The following is a 17747-nucleotide window of genomic DNA, read 5'->3' as shown; positions in this document are numbered from 1 at the left end:
ATGGCGTCGTTAGCAACAGCATTGCTAGGCTTCGACAGGCGGCACAGCATTAACTGTGTAGTTACAGGTCCAGTGTTTGATTCGGTGTCTCCTGATAGTAGTATTGTTGATCTTCTGTCTATCCTTCCAGTCAGGGGCTTATTTATTTTGTTTCTATCTACATTTAAGCACGATGCTATCACGTTAGCTCCGTAGCTAAAGTGCTTCACCGATGTATTGTCGTGGAGATAAAAGTCACTGTGAATGTCCATTTTGCGTTCTCGACTCTCATTTTCAAGAGGATATAGTATCCGAGGTGGTTTAAAATACAAATCCGTGATCCACAATAGAAAAAGGAGAAAGTGTGGAATCCAATGAGCCCTTTTACCTAAGTTACGGTCAGAGCGAAAAAAGATACGTCCTGCACTGCACTCTAGTCCTTCACTCTCACATTCCTCATCCACAAATCTTTCATCCTCGCTCAAATTAATGGGGTAATCGTCGCTTTCTCGGTCCGAATCGCTCTCGCTGCTGGTGTAAACAATGGGGAAAAATGTGAGGAGCCCTTCAACCTGCGACGTCACGCTACTTCCGGTACAGGCAAGGCTTTTTTATCAGCGACCAAAAGTTGCAAACTTTATCGTCGATGTTCTCTACTTAATCCTTTCAGCAAAAATATGGCAATATCGCGAAATGATCAAGTATGACACATAGAATGGATGTACTATCCCCGTTTGAATAAAAAAAAAAAAATGTCAGTAGGCCTTTAAAGGCAGCAGTCGAGAAGGAGAGGGGTTTGTTGATGGTGGAGAACGAGCGAGAGAAACTTTAACATGGCTGAAAAGCACAACTTATTGCAAAATAAATCATTGTTCGCAAAGATGAACACGGCTGTCATGTCCGTCATTGGTGGTCTATGGAACCCTGAGGAGCAAGACCTCCACAATTTGGCGCCCAATTTGGCTGGACCACCGGAGGCGGGGAAAGTCGACCCCCTGACGGCTCTCGCAGGCGTGCTCGCAGAGGTGGCAGCGAGCAGCCGCCAACAGTGCTAGGTCCTGCGGGCGTTGGCGGACCAAATGGGCGGGGCACGGCCAACACCGACGGCCGTCACCATACACCGCATGGGGGAGGAAGAGGACCCCCATGCCTTTTTGGACATTTTTGCGGTCACGGCGAGAGCATGTGCGTGGCCGGAGGAAGAGTGGGGGGTGCGGCTCTTGCCGCTCCTGACGGGGGAGGCGCAGCGTGCAGCACTTTGCGTTCAATAACCAAATTAAATAATAATCCAGATGCAGGACATCCCTGTTTTACTCCTCTTTTTAACGAAAAAGGTTCTGAAATATGATTATTGGTTTTCACTGATGCCATGGGCCTTGTTTAAAGCATCTTAATCCATTGTATAAAATTATCTCCAAATCCAAATTTACGTAATGTGCAAAACATAAATGACCAGTTTATGCGGTCGAATGCCTTCTCCGCATCAACAGTACATACTGCTGTGGGATAAGGGAGACTTCTGGCATAGTAAATAACATTAAACAATTTCCTTGTATTGTCTGAAGATTGTCGACCTTCCATGAAGCCAGTTTGGTCAGTATGAATTAATTTTCCTAATACATTTGATAATCGTGTGGCTAAGATTTTTGCCAAGATTCAAAAGGATTCTCTATTCATTCAATACATAGGATTTCAGCAGGATCTACGCCAGTCTGCTGACATGCAAGCAGAGTAGTAGATTTTTGTAAAAAGCTTTTATAATTGTAAAGGACAATGTTTTATCAACTGATTGCAATAATGTAAATTTGTTTTAACTATTAAATGAACCAAAAATATGACTTATTTTATCTTTGTGAAAATATTGGACACAGTGTGTTGTCAAGCTTATGAGATGCGATGCAAGTGTAAGCCACTGTGACACTATTGTTTTTTTTTTGTTTTTTTTTATAAATGTCTAATGATAATGTCAATGACGGATTTTTAATCACTGCTATGTTGAAATTGTAACTAATATTGATACTGTTGTGGATAATATTCATTTTTGTTTCACTACTTTTGGTTTGTTCTGTGTCGACTTGTGTTTGTGTCTCCTCTCAATTGCTCTGTTTATTGCAGTTCTGAGTGTTGCTGGGTCGGGTTTGGTTTTGGAATTGGATTGCATTGTTATGGTATTGCTGTGTATTGTTTTGTTGGATTAATTAATTAGAAAAAATGAATAAATAAAAAAAATTAATAAAAAAAAAAAATCGATTCTTTAAAAATGAGAATCGATTCTGAATCGCAGAACGTGAGAATCGCGATTCGAATTTGAATCGATTTTTTCCCACACCCCTAATATATAGTATATATATATATTATAATAAATAAGATACAACAATAATAGATCAAATACATCAGTAATGATAAAGAATAGCTACAAGCAATATAACACACAATTTCTGCATTTGTTCATAAAGTAAAAGGTATACTGTGGTTTTTGTAAATGATATAGGTACACTGTACAAATATAGCTAAATAATTTTGTTGTTACAATCGTAATTATTCTAGTGCTGTTGTAAGAAGAACACATTTTGTGATAAGAAGAATACAAGCCTGAATCTGCTCCTGTTAATCTATATTTTCTTGTTTTGCAGTTATCACAAAAATTGGCTGATCATTCTCTGCAGTGAAACATATTTATACATTAGATTTCTTAGGGATGCAAATGGCACCAATTAAGTGGAATACCCGACAAATTGCGTTTCCATTTGTACCTAGCGCTTTCTGCAGTTGAGTAACTAAATGATAGGTGTGGAAATGTGTTATTTTTTAGAACTGTGAAATTTTTATAAAACCACTAGTTTCATCTACTTTCACTTACCACACGTTCCGACATATCAGATCCATCCAACAGCTCCATATCTGCTGCTTTTTTAAGCCTAAAAGGACAATTATTGTGACATGTTTAAAGTTACAGTTTAATATTCATACACCAATTTCTTTTTTCCATTCTGGACAAGAGGGCAGCACGGTGGCAGAGGGGTTAGTGCGTCTGCCTCACAATACGAAGGTCCTGAATAGTCGTGAGTTCAATCCCGGCATCGGGATCTTTCTGTGTGGAGTTTGCATGGTCTCCCCGTGACTGCGTGGGTTCCCTCCGGGTACTCCGGCTTCCTCCCACCTCCAAAGACATGCACCTGGGGATAGGTTGATTGGCAACACTAAATTGGCCCTAGTGTGTGAATGTTAGTGTGAATGTTGTCTGTCTATCTGTGTTGGCCCTGTGATGAGGTGGCGACTTGTCCAGGGTGTACCCTGCCTTCCGCCCGATTGTAGCCGAGATAGGCTCCGGCACCTCCCGCGACCCCGAAGGGAATAAGCGGTAGAAAATGGATGGATGGATGGATGGATTCTGGACAAGACACTGATGATGGAAGTAAGAAAAAGACTGAACTCACTTGGCGTTCTCTGATTTTGTCTTCTTTTTGATTTCACTGCAAACAAGCCAAGGAGAAAGGATTACTTTTTTTAAATGAAAAATTACCTCATAAACAACCTTTTGCCTTCAAACCACTGTGGCATGGCTATGTGTTGCTGACCTGACCTTTTCTTCTGAGTGAAAGAAAAGCTTCAGTGTGCTGTAATATTGTCAGCGTGGACAGCAGAAGAGTGCAGCTGTTTAAACACCCTGAGGATAATAGTTGTCCTAAGATAACCATATGCCAGCTGAGGACCCGCACACACACCACTCTCACAATGCGATGCAATAAGCTCCCGGGAGGCTATTCAGGGAACCCCATTGGGATTCAGTCATTATAACAGCTAAATGTCAGGCGGTACATCTCATCCTACCTCTAGTCAACACACAAAACTACACGGGCGGTCTTTAATCCTAACAAACAATTCAACTCAGCATGCCCCAAATGTACTGCAGGTGAAGACGCACCTTCCCAAAGTCTTCAGTTCAATGCTGTGTCTCTCAGAGGCCATCTCCATCAGTTTAGCCAGTCTCTGTGACAACACAACAAGTCATCATAGTGGGGGTTAAACTAGATAACGTTATTACATTAGGTACACCTGCTGCACTCATGTCACCCAATATGTCAACCTAAATATTAGAAACTGCGATAAGGTGGCGACTTGTCCAAGGTGTACGCCGCCTTCCACCCGATTGTAGCTGAGATAGGCTCCAGCGCCCCCCGCGACCCCGAAGGGAATAAGCGGTAGAAAATGGATGGATGGATAAATATTAGAAAGGGCTTTTATTGTGATTTAACAACGTAAACTATGAGCTCTCGCCACTGGACCTGGAGCATGAGTCTTTTTTAGCGATGTGGTATATCACTTTTAAGGCTCCACCTTAATCATGAGGGGGATGGGGTCAGACCACATTTCTATTACAGTGGTACCTCAGTTTTCGTACACCCCAATTTTCGTATGACTGTGAAAATTTTGCAGTGCAATTTTTTGTCGGAAGGCTCTCTGCTCTGCTTGTTCCTACTATGAGTGTGACAACAGCGCTCTTTAGCAGTATATTTTATAAGCTTTTCGTGAAATTTAAGGTGGCTAATATGGCAGAATATAAACACTTATGTGAGGCAACAGACGCCACTCTGGTTCTAATATTTAAGCTAGGTTACAAAATCTACCTGGTCCATTCCTTCCTTCATGTATATGTTAGAGATCTGACATTCGCAAACGAATCAAGTCTTTTTAACGGCTCTTTTAAGTAACTATGAGAGTAGATTCCCTGTTGTCAGCCTTTCGTTTGTTTTTTTATGCACATTCCACCCAACTGACGACTGGACTAGGAACTGATTCTGTCACAATTGGCTTAGCCTGAGTATGATCCCAACGCAGAGCAGAAAAAATAAATAAGAACATTAACAAAAAAGCACTCAAAAAGAATGGGGAAAAAAAACTAATGATGCACACTTAAGGTGTGAGAAACGGAAATCGCAAAGTTGGTGTGGAGAATAACAATAAACACTACGACTGCAATGCAGAGACTGAGGCACAGGGAATGAGAAGTGTGAGTGGAGCCAAAGCAGAGATGTGCACAATTGGAATGGTGAAACATCAGGAAATCTACTGGCCCTGAGTGAAGGAACTGGAGAGCTTAAGTAGTCAGGAGGAAATTGGAATCAGGTGTGTGCACAGGTAACCACGCCCCGTGACCTAGAAACCAGGCACTGCAATAAAAAGAAGAAACGGCAGATCATGACAGTATCTGTTACGGCTCAGTCTCCTGCCAACGCCGCTCATCCGTCTGTGCGCACCTCGGGACACGCCCACGGGTGTGCACATCCAGGGACGCGCCGTGCGCGTCTCTGCCCTGCAGCAGCCACCAGCTGCAATGACTCACCGGCAATCTGCACACCTGGGACTGATGAGGGCGAGCTGGATAAAAGACCAGTGGACCCAAGGATCGGGGCGGGAACTTAGTTTTCTCATGGATACCGTAAGGTTCATGCTCTATTCTTGTTTTCCTCTCCGTGGCTTGACTTGTCCCTTGTTTTCTCCCGTGTCCCCGCAGTACCCTCCTTCGCCTGGAAAGTGAGCTGTGCGTCTCACTTTTCCCCGGATGTCCCTCTGGACAATGACTGCCTCCCTCGATCCTCGACCCCCACTTTCGACTCAGACCTCTTGACGGCCCTCTCAGCCCCACGGACCCCCGCTTGTATCCCGGATCACCTGCCTGCCACCTGAACTTCCTCGTATCTCGGTCAACACTTTGGTAATACACACTTCAGTTAAATTCTACACATAGTCTTATACCATTCCTTTTTGGATGTAGTTCACACTCCATTTCCTTAGTTGATTAAATTAGTATTGTTTGTTATTATATATATGTGTTGAATATATATATATATATATATATATATATATATATATATATATATATATATATATATATATATATATATATATATATATAATACATTATTGAACATACTGCCCTCTGGTGTCTGTTTGCCGTCACCTCCCTTAGTAAACCATAACAGTAAGTTCCCGCCAAATTAAATATAAGGACCTGACGGCACAGTTTTTCTTTAGCTCGTCCCCCAGTGACTTTAGCTCCACCCCTAGTGACATTTTTTTTCTTCCTCCTTTCTTTTTGCCCCTCTGGTTTTTTATTTTCAATCCACCCTGGACAATTTTTCTAGCCCACCTCAGCAAATTCATGGACTGTTTAGCAGTGCTGTAGGGATGGAAGAATTTTCTCGTCGCTTGGACACCCTCCTCCCACCCTTAAAGACTGTTCCTCAGTCAGCAGGAAGCGTCTGGCATCCGCTTTCAGAGGGGGGGGGGGGGGGGGGGTAGTACTGGTGGCTGTGCTGGTGTGATGGCGCAGCTGTAACCAGACAGGCTTCCCTCTGCCAGACTAATTCCACCTATGTTTCACTTTTTCCAGCCGCAGCCACCGGCCCCCTGGCTAGCCCCCGAGCTAGCACCAGCCCCCTGGCTAGCCCCCGAGCTGGCACCAGCCCCTCGGCTAGCCCCAGAGTTAGCACCAGGCCCTCGGCTAGCCTCCGAGCTAGCACCAGGCCCTCGGCTAGGCTCCGAGCTAGCACCAAGCCCTCGGCTAGCGTCCGAGCTAGCACCAGCCCCTCGGCTAGCCTCCGAGCTGGCATCAGCACCACCAGCCCCTCGGCTAGCCTCCGAGCTGGCGCCAGCACCACCAGTCCCCCGGCTGGCCTCCGAGCTGGCGCCAGCACCACCCGTCCCCAGGCTGGCCTCCGAGCTGGCACCAGTCCCCAGGCTGGCCTCTGAGCTGGCACCAGTCCCCAGGCTAGCCTCCGAGCTGGCGCCGGTCCCCAGGCTAGCCTCCGAGCTGGCACCGGTCCCCAGGATAGCCCCCGCGTTTCCACCAGCTCCCAGGCTGGCCCCCGCGTTTCCACCAGCTCCCAGGCTGGCCCCGACCTTCGCCCCTCGGTCAGCAGCGCCGACCTTCGCCCCTCAGGCAGTAGCGTCGACTTCAGTACCTCGGCCTGCTCCGCCGACTTCAGCACCTCGGCCTGCTCCTCCGACTTCAGCACCTCGGCCAGCAGCACTGGCTTCAGCACCTCGGCCAGCTCCTCAGGTGCCCTCCTCGTCTCCGGCTTTGACGTCCGCTGCTCCTACGCCGATGACTTCCGCTGCTGCTTCCACGCCGAGGATGTCGTCTGCTGCTGCTTCCACGCCGATGACGTCATCGTCTTCGCCTCAGACGTCTCCTCCTCGTTTCTGGCGAGACGCACCATGGCGCCACTCGCGTCTGCCTTCCCGACGGCCAAGATGGTGGCCGTTCCTTGGTCGCCCGCCTCGCCGGCCTCAGCGGCGTTCTACTCGCTGCCGCCACCAGGCTCGTCCCCGGTGGATTCAGGGACATTTGGGCAGGCGACACCACACCAGTTCACCCCTCCGCCCTCCCTTGACTTTTGTTCCTGTGCCTTTTGTGGTACGACCTGTAGGACATCTGGGAGCTGTCCATAAGGAGGGGGTTACTGTTACGGCTCAGACTCCTGCCAACGCCGCTCATCCGTCTGTGCGCACCTCGGGACACGCCCACGGGTGTGCACATCCAGGGACGCGCCGCGCGCGTCTCTGCCCTGCAGCAGCCACCAGCTGCAATCACTCACCGGCAATCTGCACACCCGGGACTGATGAGGGCGAGCTGGATAAAAGACCAGTGGACCCAAGGATCGGGGCGGGAACTTAGTTTTCTCATGGATACCGTAAGGTTTATGCTCTATTCTTGTTTTCCTCTCCGTGGCTTGACTTGTCCCTTGTTTTCTCCCATGTCCCCGCAGTACCCTCCTTCGCCTGGAAAGTGAGCTGTGCGTCTCACTTTTCCCCGGATCTCCCTCTGGACACTGACTGCCTCCCTCGATCCTCGACCCCCACTTTGGACTCAGACCTCTTGACGCCCCTCTCAGTCCACGGACCCCCGCTTGTATCCCGGATCTCCTGCCTGTCACCTGGGCTTCCTCGTATCTCATTCAACACTTTGGTAATACACACTTCAGTTAAATTCTACACGTAGTCTTATACCATTCCTTTTTGGATGTAGTTCACACTCCATTCCCTTAGTTTATTAAATTAGTATTGTTTGTTATTATATATATGTGTTGAATATATATATATATATATATATATATATATATATATATATCAGTGGCGTGCGGTGAAGTTAATGTCTGGTGAGGCACAACTGCATCATCACAGTCAGATTTACAAACATATGAACCTGCAGAGCAGGTGTACCTAATGTTGTGTCCCTGCGGTCGTTCGCGGCTCCTGCAGCGCGAGCATTGTTGTTTTTGCACTTTTTGGCTTCTTGTTAAGTGACTTTTTTTGGGTGGATTCGGTCTTGCACGTGGAGGGTTTGGGTGTGGGCTTTGGTTGGTGTGGCTGCGGCGCTCCCGTCAGGGGTGTATTCTGCGGCGGAGGTGCTTGGCACCAGGAGGCGGGGTTATGAGACGAGCCTCCAGTTTTATGATCGCTCAGCACAAGAAATACGTTACACACATATAGATGTTGACAAAATACACTGTACATTATATACCTCAGCTAACTAAACTATGGAAATGTATAATATAATTTATAGAGCAATACGGTCTCACTGCAGTTAGCCGAGTCATTGCGCACAATCCATGTTGAGGCACAAATCAGTGACGTGCCTCAACTGGCTGCTGATCACCACACCGTCTCTTCTCAGTATTTGAACGGCAAATGTGAAAATAAAAATAAAAATAATCTGAACGGCAAATGTGAAAATAAAAATAAAAATAATCTAAAACTGGTGAAGTTAAATGGAAAATAACTTTAGTATTATCACTGGATACATATAACAATTTAATTAATTTTTTTTTCTTTTTACTTTTTTTTTTTTCCATGATGGCAGGTGAGGCCGTGCCTCCCCTGCCTCTAGTGACGGCACGCCACTGATATATACAGGTATATATATATATATATATATATATATATATATATATATATATATATATATATATATATATATATATATATATATATATATATATATATATATATATATATATATATAATAAATTATTGAACGTACTGCCCTCTGGTGTCTGTTTGCCGTCACCTCCCTTAGTGAACCATAACAGTATCCCCATCATGAGAGAGTGTGTATATATATATATATATATATATATATATATATATATATATATTCATTCAATACATAGGATTTCAGCAGGAATTACCCCAGTCTGCTGACATGCAAGCAGAGTAGTAGATTTTTGTAAAAAGCTTTTATAATTGTAAAGGACAATGTTTTATCAACTGATTGCAATAATGTAAATTTGTTTTAACTATTACATGAACCAAAAATATGACTCATTTTATCTTTGTGAAAATATTGGACACAGTGTGTTGTCAAGCTTATGAGATGGGATGCAAGTGTAAGCCAATGTGACCTGTGACACTATTGTTCTTTTTTTATATATATATTTTTTTAATAAATGTCTAATGATAATGTATATATGTATGTATATTTACACATATATATATATATATATATATATATATATATATATATATATATATATATATATATATATATATATATATATATATATATATATATATGTATGTGTATATATATATATATATATATATATATATGTGTGTGTGTGTATATATATGTGTATGCATATTTATGTTTTTATTTTTATTTTATAAATTTGAATTGTATTTATTTACTCTTATTCGGATTCACTTTTCTGTTTCATTATTCTCATATCATATGAGAATGGTGGATTAATGACCGGGCCTACCGGGCCCAGGCCCAGGGGGCCAGAGGCCCCAAGGGGCCAGGCCAACTTGGCCCCGCGGCCGCGACCCAAGCAAAACTACTTTTGCAAAAATAATAATCTTAAGCCCCAAGGGGCCAGGCCAACTTGGCCCCGCGGCCATGATCCATAGAGGGTAAGAGGCCCCAAGGGGCCAGGTCAACTTGGCCCCGCGGCCGCGACCCACAGAGGGCCAGAGGCCCCAAGGGGCCAGGCCAACATGGCCCCGCGGCCATGATCCATAGACGGTCAGAGGCCCCAAGGGGCCAGGCCAACTTGGCCCCGCGGCCACGATCCATAGAGGGTCAGAGGCCCCAGGGGGCCAGGTCAACTTGGCCCCGCGGCCACGATCCATAGACGGTCAGAGGCCCCAAGGGGCCAGGCCAACTTGGCCCCGCGGCCACGACCCACAGAAGGCCAGAGGCCCCAAAGGGCCAGGCCAACTTGGCCCCGCGGCCGCGAGCCACAGAAGGCCAGAGGCCCCAAGGGGCCAGGTCAACTTGGCCCCGCGGCCACGATCCATAGAGGGTAAGAGGCCCCAAGGGGCCAGGTCAACTTGGCCCCGCGGCCGCGACCCACAGAGGGCCTGAGGTTCTAAGGGGTCAGGCCAACTTGGCCCCGCGGCCATGATCCATAGAGGGCCAGAGGCCCCGAGGGGTCAGGCCAACTTGGCCCCGATCCATAGAGGGTCAGAGGCCCCAAGGGGCCAGGCCAACTTGGCCCCGCGGCCACGACCCACAGAGGCCCCAAGGGGCCAGGCAAAATTGGCCCCGCGGCCATGATCCACAGAGGGCCAGAGGCTCTCAATCATTATTATCAAAGCTAATTCTCAAATTGGATGGATCACACAACCTCACTCACATATTCTTTATCAATTATTAAAGGTTGTTTCTGAATTTTGATCACAGAACTTAATGCAAATATTCTTGATTGATTGACAAAGCTCATTCTCAAATTTTGATTACACAACCTTACTCTGACAAATTATCATTATCAAAAAGCTCTATCTCGAATTTGGATCACAGAATCTCACTCAAGTATTCTTAGCTGTGCCCCTCCCCCATCAAGTCTTTCATAAACCGGTCTGTTCTTTTAGAATCTCCTCATTTGGTATTTTGAACTCGTGAGAGACTGCTCAAAATTTGGTTTCCTTTCCCTCAGTTCAGACTCAGAGATAATTTGAAATCATTCAACAAGAAGTTTAACGCGCGCACACACACACACACACACACTTGAGTTGAGCATTACTTGGAAATTCTTATATTTTCCATTTTGCTGTTATTATCAGCATCTTCCCATTTTGTCCTTTTCTTTCGAGAAAGTTTACAGTCTGACATTTGTCACTGCTGTCAGTTAATAACTTTTTGGTCTTTGACCCATTTTGTCATTTTCTCGATTCGATCGTCACTGACCACTCTCTCCTGTCTGGCAGACATCGTTGCTGCCATCATAGCTAGCAAGCTGCCTGCAGCGGGTCATCCCTATGTTCCCCGTCCCTATGTTACCCGGGTCCTATGTTCCCCTCTACCGGGGAACTAAGGACCCTTTTTAAAAAAAAGGGTTCTATGTTCCCCGCTGCGGGGAACGTACAACACTTTTTCCAGAAAAGGGTTCTATGTTCCCCGCTGCTTCCAATGCGCGACTAAGTAAGACGCACGCAGACACGCATGACAGAGACGCGTTTAAGTTGTCGAAGGAAGGAAGTTCGCGTTTGAGTTGCTCTATCTGCTGCCGCACGCCCTGTGACAGGTTAGGTTTAGGGATGGTTTTGGTCAGGGCACAATTTCGCCAAAAAAGTGCTCCACAACGCCCTGTGACAGGTTAGGTTTAGGGATAGTTTTGGTCAGGGCACAATTTCGCCAAAAAAAAGTGCTCCACAACGCCCTGTGACAGGTTAGGTTTAGGGATGGTTTTGGTCAGGGCACAATTTCGCAATTTCGCCAGATACAATGCAGGGAACATAGGACCCTTTTTTAGAAAAAGGGTCCTAAGTTCCCCGGTCGCATACAAAGACCCAGGAACAACCGGGGAACATAGGACCCGGGGAACATAGGACCCGGGGAACATAGGCACGCTCCCGCCTGCAGATAGCAACATTTTGGTGTCCTTTGGGAAAATATTTAGAAAGAAGACAAAAGTACACACAGTTGTACAACTATTATCTTTATGATCTTTTTTTTGTTAGTTTCTCTGTTACTGTGTGTGGCCAATTAAGCGACTTTTGGCCATACCTGGCTGGTGACATTTAGCGACTTTCTGGTTGATGTTAAGATTAATAATAGCAACAGTTCTCTTCATCTTAATGCAATTTATTGTGTCTGTCTCTCCACATTTTGCCATTAGGTACTTTGAGCTCTTGTTGGTCAGTCACTCTAAGGTACATTGTTGCTGCCATCATAGCTAGCAAGCTGCCTGCAGATAGCGACATTTTGGTGTCCTTTGAGAAATATTAAGAAAGAAGACAAAAGTACAAGACATTGTACGATTACTATCTTTTTAAAATTATTTGTTTCACTGTGTGATTGACCGACTTTGCCGCTAGATTTCGCGTCTTTTGGCCATACCTGGCTAGCGACTAAAAACATCATTTAGCGACTTTTTGGTTGTGAAGATAAGTGGTAAAAGCAGATCTTCCTGTTGGTCTTCCCACATTTTGCCATTTGGTACTTTGCACTCTTCTTGGTCACTCCAAGGCATTTGTCCCTGCCTTCAGCTAGTCACTTGGCTCTTTTGGAATATATTTCACTGTAATTGGCTCTCTCTCTCTCTTTCTCCTCAGTACAAATCAGCCTGTTCCCTTGCCATTCATCACTGACCACTCTGCTCTCCTGTCTGTCAGACATTATTGCTGCTTGCAGATAGCTTGGGGTCCTTAGAGAAAATATCAGAAGAGAAAAGTACACAATTATCTTAATTATCTTTTTTATTCAGTCAGTCCTTCAGTGAGTCCCAGTGTGTTGGCGATTAAGCAACGTTGGCATTCAATTAGCGACTTTTGGCCATACATGGCTGGCGACTCAAAAAACTAGAAAAAAAGTACAAAAAGTTGTACAATTAATATCTTTATTATCCTTAATTCCCCTGAATCCTAGAGTGTGTTGCAATTAAGCAACTTTGCTGCTAGGTTTAGCGACTCTTGTTTTGGGCATACCTGGCTAGCGACTACAAACATTATTCAGCAACTTTTTGGCTGTTAAGATTAACGTTAATAAATTAAATCCTAATACAATTTATTGTGTTGGTCTCGCCATCTTGCTATTAGGTACTTTGAATTCTTGTTGGTCTCTGCTAAGGTATCTGGCTGTTGTCTTTGCCTTCAGTTAGTCACTTGGCTCTGGAATATATTTAACTGTACTTGGCTCTCTCTTTCTCCTCAGTACAAATCAGTCTGTTCCCTTGCCATTTAGACATTTTCTTGATTGGATCATCACTGACCACTCTGCTCTCCTGCTGTCTATCAGACATTGTTGCTCCCATCATAGCTAGCAAGCTGCCTTGGTGTCCTTTGTGAAAATATTTAGATAGAAGACTAAAGTGCACAAAGGTGTACAATTATTATCTTTTCAAAATATTTGTTTCACTGTCAGTGTGATTGACCGACTTTGCCGCTAGATTTCGCGTCTTTTGGCCATACCTGGCTAGCGACTGAAAACATCATTTAGCAACTTTTTGGTTGTGAAGATAAGAGGTAAAAGCAGATCTGCCTGTTGGTCTTTCCACATTTTGCCATTTGGTACTTTGCACTCTTGTTGGTCACTCCAAGGCATTTGTCCCTGCCTTCAGCTAGTCACTTGGCTCTTTTGGAATATATTTCACTGTAATTGGCTCTCTCTCTCTTTCTCCTCAGTACAAATCAGTCTGTTCCCTTGCCATTTAGACATTTTCTTGATTCGATCATCACTGACCACTCTGCTCTCCTGCTGTCTATCAGACGAATCAGTTGATTCTCTGCTCTCAATTGTCTATGCTAGTAAGCTGTTATTCTCTGCTTTGGAGTGTTGATGCTGGGTTGCTAGTTTTCTAAATCACCTCACACACTTGAAGGAAGCAGCACCGATCATAAACACACAAACAAACTCACACACACACACACACACACACACACACACACACACACACACACACACACACACACACACATAGTTGGTTTATCTGTTGTGATAGGCAAAGAGCCAATGTGCAAAGAAAGAAGGGAAATATGGATCATAAACGTTTAAGTGGAGGAGCTAGAAAAAAAATTCAGCAAGAAAAGAAAAAAAAGGAATCAGTTTTACTTGAGAGTGTTCCAAATATCTCCAGCTTCTTCAGTACAAAGACATCTGCTGAAAGCAATTCTATAAATGCTACTGCAAATTCAGCTAAGGTTAGCAATGCACCTGAGCTAGCATGTAGCTCCCAAGATCCTGAGACCACTACAAGTGTAGACACTGAACCAAATGCTTCTGATGCTTATGATTCAACCAATTCAGCAGTAGCCAGTTGCTCGGATGAATGTGAGGTCACTGCACCTCTGGACAGCATAGAAAATGAGCTGAATCTTTCTTCAACACCATCTACAGTGACAACTCTACCTAGTGATCCCGCTAAATGGGCTGAGACCCTCACTGAGTCAATGAAGGAAGTTCTTATTCAAAGAGGTGCAAAATCATTTCACAACCGTCACAGCCATTATCCAGCTTCTGTGAGGAACAGTGGGCTAGGAGGCAAAACCCGATGCCTAAACAATGAACATTTTACTTCACACTTGCCCAATGGACAACGAGTACAAAGAGAGTGGCTGATGTACTCTCCCTCTACTGGTAATGTTTACTGCTTTGCATGCAAACTGTTTTCCCCAAAAACGCATTCTTTTGTGACAGGCTATTGTGATTGGAAACACTCAGAAAGATTTGGTGAACATGAGCGAAGTGCTGAGCACATAACCTGCATGCAAGCAGTCTTGAACCGCGCCAAAGGTGCCACAGTTGATGCAGACCTGTTCAAACAGTTTCAGGCAGAGAGCAGCTATTGGAGGCAGGTGTTACAAAGAGTTGTTGCAGTCATTAAATTCCTTGCAGAAAGGGGCCTTGCATTTAGGGGTAAAAATGAATCGTTAGGGTCTCCTCTCAATGGGAACTACCTTGGTATTCTGGAGGTCCTGGCTGAATTTGATCCCTTTCTAAAGGATCACATCAGAAAGTTTGGGCAGATGGGTCGAGGTAATACCTCATATCTGTCCTCCACCATTTGTGAGGAATTCATTGAATTGATGGGTGCAAAAACCAAACAGGCTATAGCAGATGAACTGCAAGCAAGCAAATACTACTCTATCATTGTGGATTCAACCCCAGATTTATCTCATGTGGACCAATTGACATTCATATTCCGTTTTGTTAGCAAAGAGGGCAGTGTTGTTGAACGCTTTGTGGGTTTTGAGCCCATTACTAGCCATACAGGTGAAAGTTTGGCTAACTGTGTCATGTCTGTGTTGGAAAATCTAGGGTTAGAGCTGTCAAATTGCAGGGGGCAGGCTTATGATAATGCCAGCAACATGTCAGGGAGGTATAATGGGTTGCAGGCTCACTTAAAGAAAAGCAACCCATTAATACACTATATTCCATGTGCAGCTCACTCTTTGAATTTGGTGGGAGTCAACAGCATTGACAGATGTGGAAATGAAGTCTCTAAGTATTTTGACTTGATTCAGTCTATTTACAACTTCACAACTGCATCCACACACCGATGGGACAGGGTATTTGGCAATTCCAACATAGATCTCACACTTAAAGCTTTATCCAACACGCGTTGGAGTTGCCGTGCAGAATCTACCAAAGCACTGTGGCAGAACTACAGTAAAATAAAAGCAGCACTACAGGTTATTTCCACTGATGACACAGAGAAACGAGACACACGAACTGAAGCTGACAGTCTAGTGCGGAAGCTGGATTCACTTGAGATGGCCTTCATGGCAGGCTTTTGGGACACTGTTCTGTCCAGATTTCAGGCCAAAAGTCTGCAACTTCAAAAAGCAGACATGGACCTTGGTACAGCAGTTAGATTGCTGGAATCTCTGCGCACCTTTGTTCTCTCCCAAAGAGATCTATTTGATCATTTTGAGCAGAAAGCCTTAAACATGTTGGGTGGCACCCCATCTTACAGGGCTGAACGGACGAGGAAACGTAAAAAGTTTGCTGATGAATCAGCATCCCCAGATGTTGTGCTTGAGGGAAGGCAACTGTTTCAAATAGAGACATTTATTGCCTCTATTGATCAACTGAGTTCAAGCCTTAATCACCGTCTGGAGGCCTACAAACATCTGAACAATTTGTTCAGTGTCCTTTTCTCTTTGGATACAGAGTCCAATGCTTCAGTCCTTCACAAGGCCAAGATTCTCACTGAATCATACCCATCTGACCTCAATGAAAGTCTTGGACAGGAGCTTATACAGTTCAAATCTTTTATACAGCTCAACAACACTGATGAGGAGAGGACCCCTTCAGGACTGCTCAAAACAATAATACATTTTGGACTACAGCCTACGTTTCCTAATACATACATTGCGCTACAGATTTTTCTCACTCTACCGGTCAGTAACTGTGAGGGAGAACGCTCATTCTCTCTTTTGTCAAGAGTAAAAAATGAGCTGCGCACAAGAATGACTCAGAAAAGATTAAATGCGTTATCTCTAATGGCAATTGAGAGTGAGCTGACAAGAGAGTTGGACTTCAATGATGTGGTGGATGATTTTGCAAAATTGAAAGCACGAAAGAAACCCCTTGCTTAAAGGTGCACTGTGTAAGATTTTTAGGTTATTTCCAGAATTCACCCATTCACTAATGTTAGGCTACCTGTTTTCATGAATACTTACCACCACCATAAAATTCTAAGTATCCATTATGACTTGGAGAATTGCACTTTTGCCATTTCTGGGAAGTGTCACCTGGATTGTGAAGATAGGATTGACTTTAGGCAGAAGCTTGGTGCTTTCTCTGGCAAACTGAACCTCAAGCTTCATTCTCTGCAGCTTTGCATTCTTGTGCAGACTTTCATCCACAAGGAACTTTTCAACTTCCCCACTATCGTGAAGGGGCCATCAAAAGATTTCAGTGTGTCCAGCATGTCTAGTCTCTTACTCTCCTTTCTTTGAGCCATCTCTTGTTTCTCATCTGCCCTACTCTCGAATTTTGCCTTCATGAATTTACTCCAGTTGAGTTCAACCTCCCTTTTTGCTTGTGCTGCTGCCTTGAAACCTCTGAAGCTCCTGGCTCTTCTGTAAAATTATTGACCTATTGACTGCGTTCAGTGTGCCCAACTTCTTCAGTTTGTAGTCCACCTTGCCACATTGTCTCTCCATCCCAATGTTGTGCACAGGGGTGCCATCAATGTTACTAGCCTGTTCACTGACAGGGTCCATTGGGAAGGTCTCCTCATCCATCCTCTGCCTGGCCAGGACAGTCTTCAGATGGGGCAGCATGAGATCTGTCAGCTGCTTCACTTCATCCAAGTATTCGGCAGCCACGTCTGACACTGAGTTCAGGACATGTCCAGTGCCTGTCCAGCCACTATAGCATTCTTGGAAATGGGCTATCTTGACCTGCATGCAGCCCTTGTACCATGAACTGGCCTACACCTTTCTTTGTGGTGCTCTCCGATGCATGTTATCATTTTACCTTTCTCCTTCTCCTCAAGCTTAACCACAAATAGATACAGACTTTGAGCCTCAATTTGCTGCACAGCTGCCGTTATGCCAATGTGTTTTCCTAAGATATTATTTTATTTTTAATGATAGAAGGGAGGAAAAGGGGGCAAAAATCATGTCCGATTTAGTTTTTTGGGTGGGTTGGGGGGTTTATTTCATGATAGCTACCAACTTCCAATACATAATATCTCTCAAATGACCCAATGCACCATCACTGAAGTGGGCGTAATCATTTTCAAAAATGTTTATTTTTAGGCCATTTATCCCCTCCCCCTGTGTCTGTGTGAAACCTGTGCTTGTCAGTGTCT

General features: G+C 44.6%; 1 protein-coding gene across 1 annotated transcript in view; it reads right to left on the bottom strand.

The window, feature by feature from the left end:
• plcb2 (phospholipase C, beta 2) overlaps positions 1–17747 on the bottom strand; it is a 107668-nt gene that overhangs the window by 36761 nt on the left and 53160 nt on the right. Inside the window, exons 27-28 of the mRNA XM_062041976.1 lie at positions 3905–3969; positions 3417–3452 (exon numbers count right to left, since the gene is read on the bottom strand). Of these exons, the coding sequence (XP_061897960.1) occupies positions 3417–3452; positions 3905–3969 (101 nt within the window). The remainder of the gene's footprint in view (positions 1–3416; positions 3453–3904; positions 3970–17747) is intronic.

Source organism: Entelurus aequoreus, linkage group LG03, assembly GCF_033978785.1.
Source record: "Entelurus aequoreus isolate RoL-2023_Sb linkage group LG03, RoL_Eaeq_v1.1, whole genome shotgun sequence".
NCBI classification, from domain to species: Eukaryota; Metazoa; Chordata; class Actinopteri; order Syngnathiformes; family Syngnathidae; genus Entelurus; species Entelurus aequoreus.
This window is presented reverse-complemented; position numbering and strand designations above follow the sequence as displayed.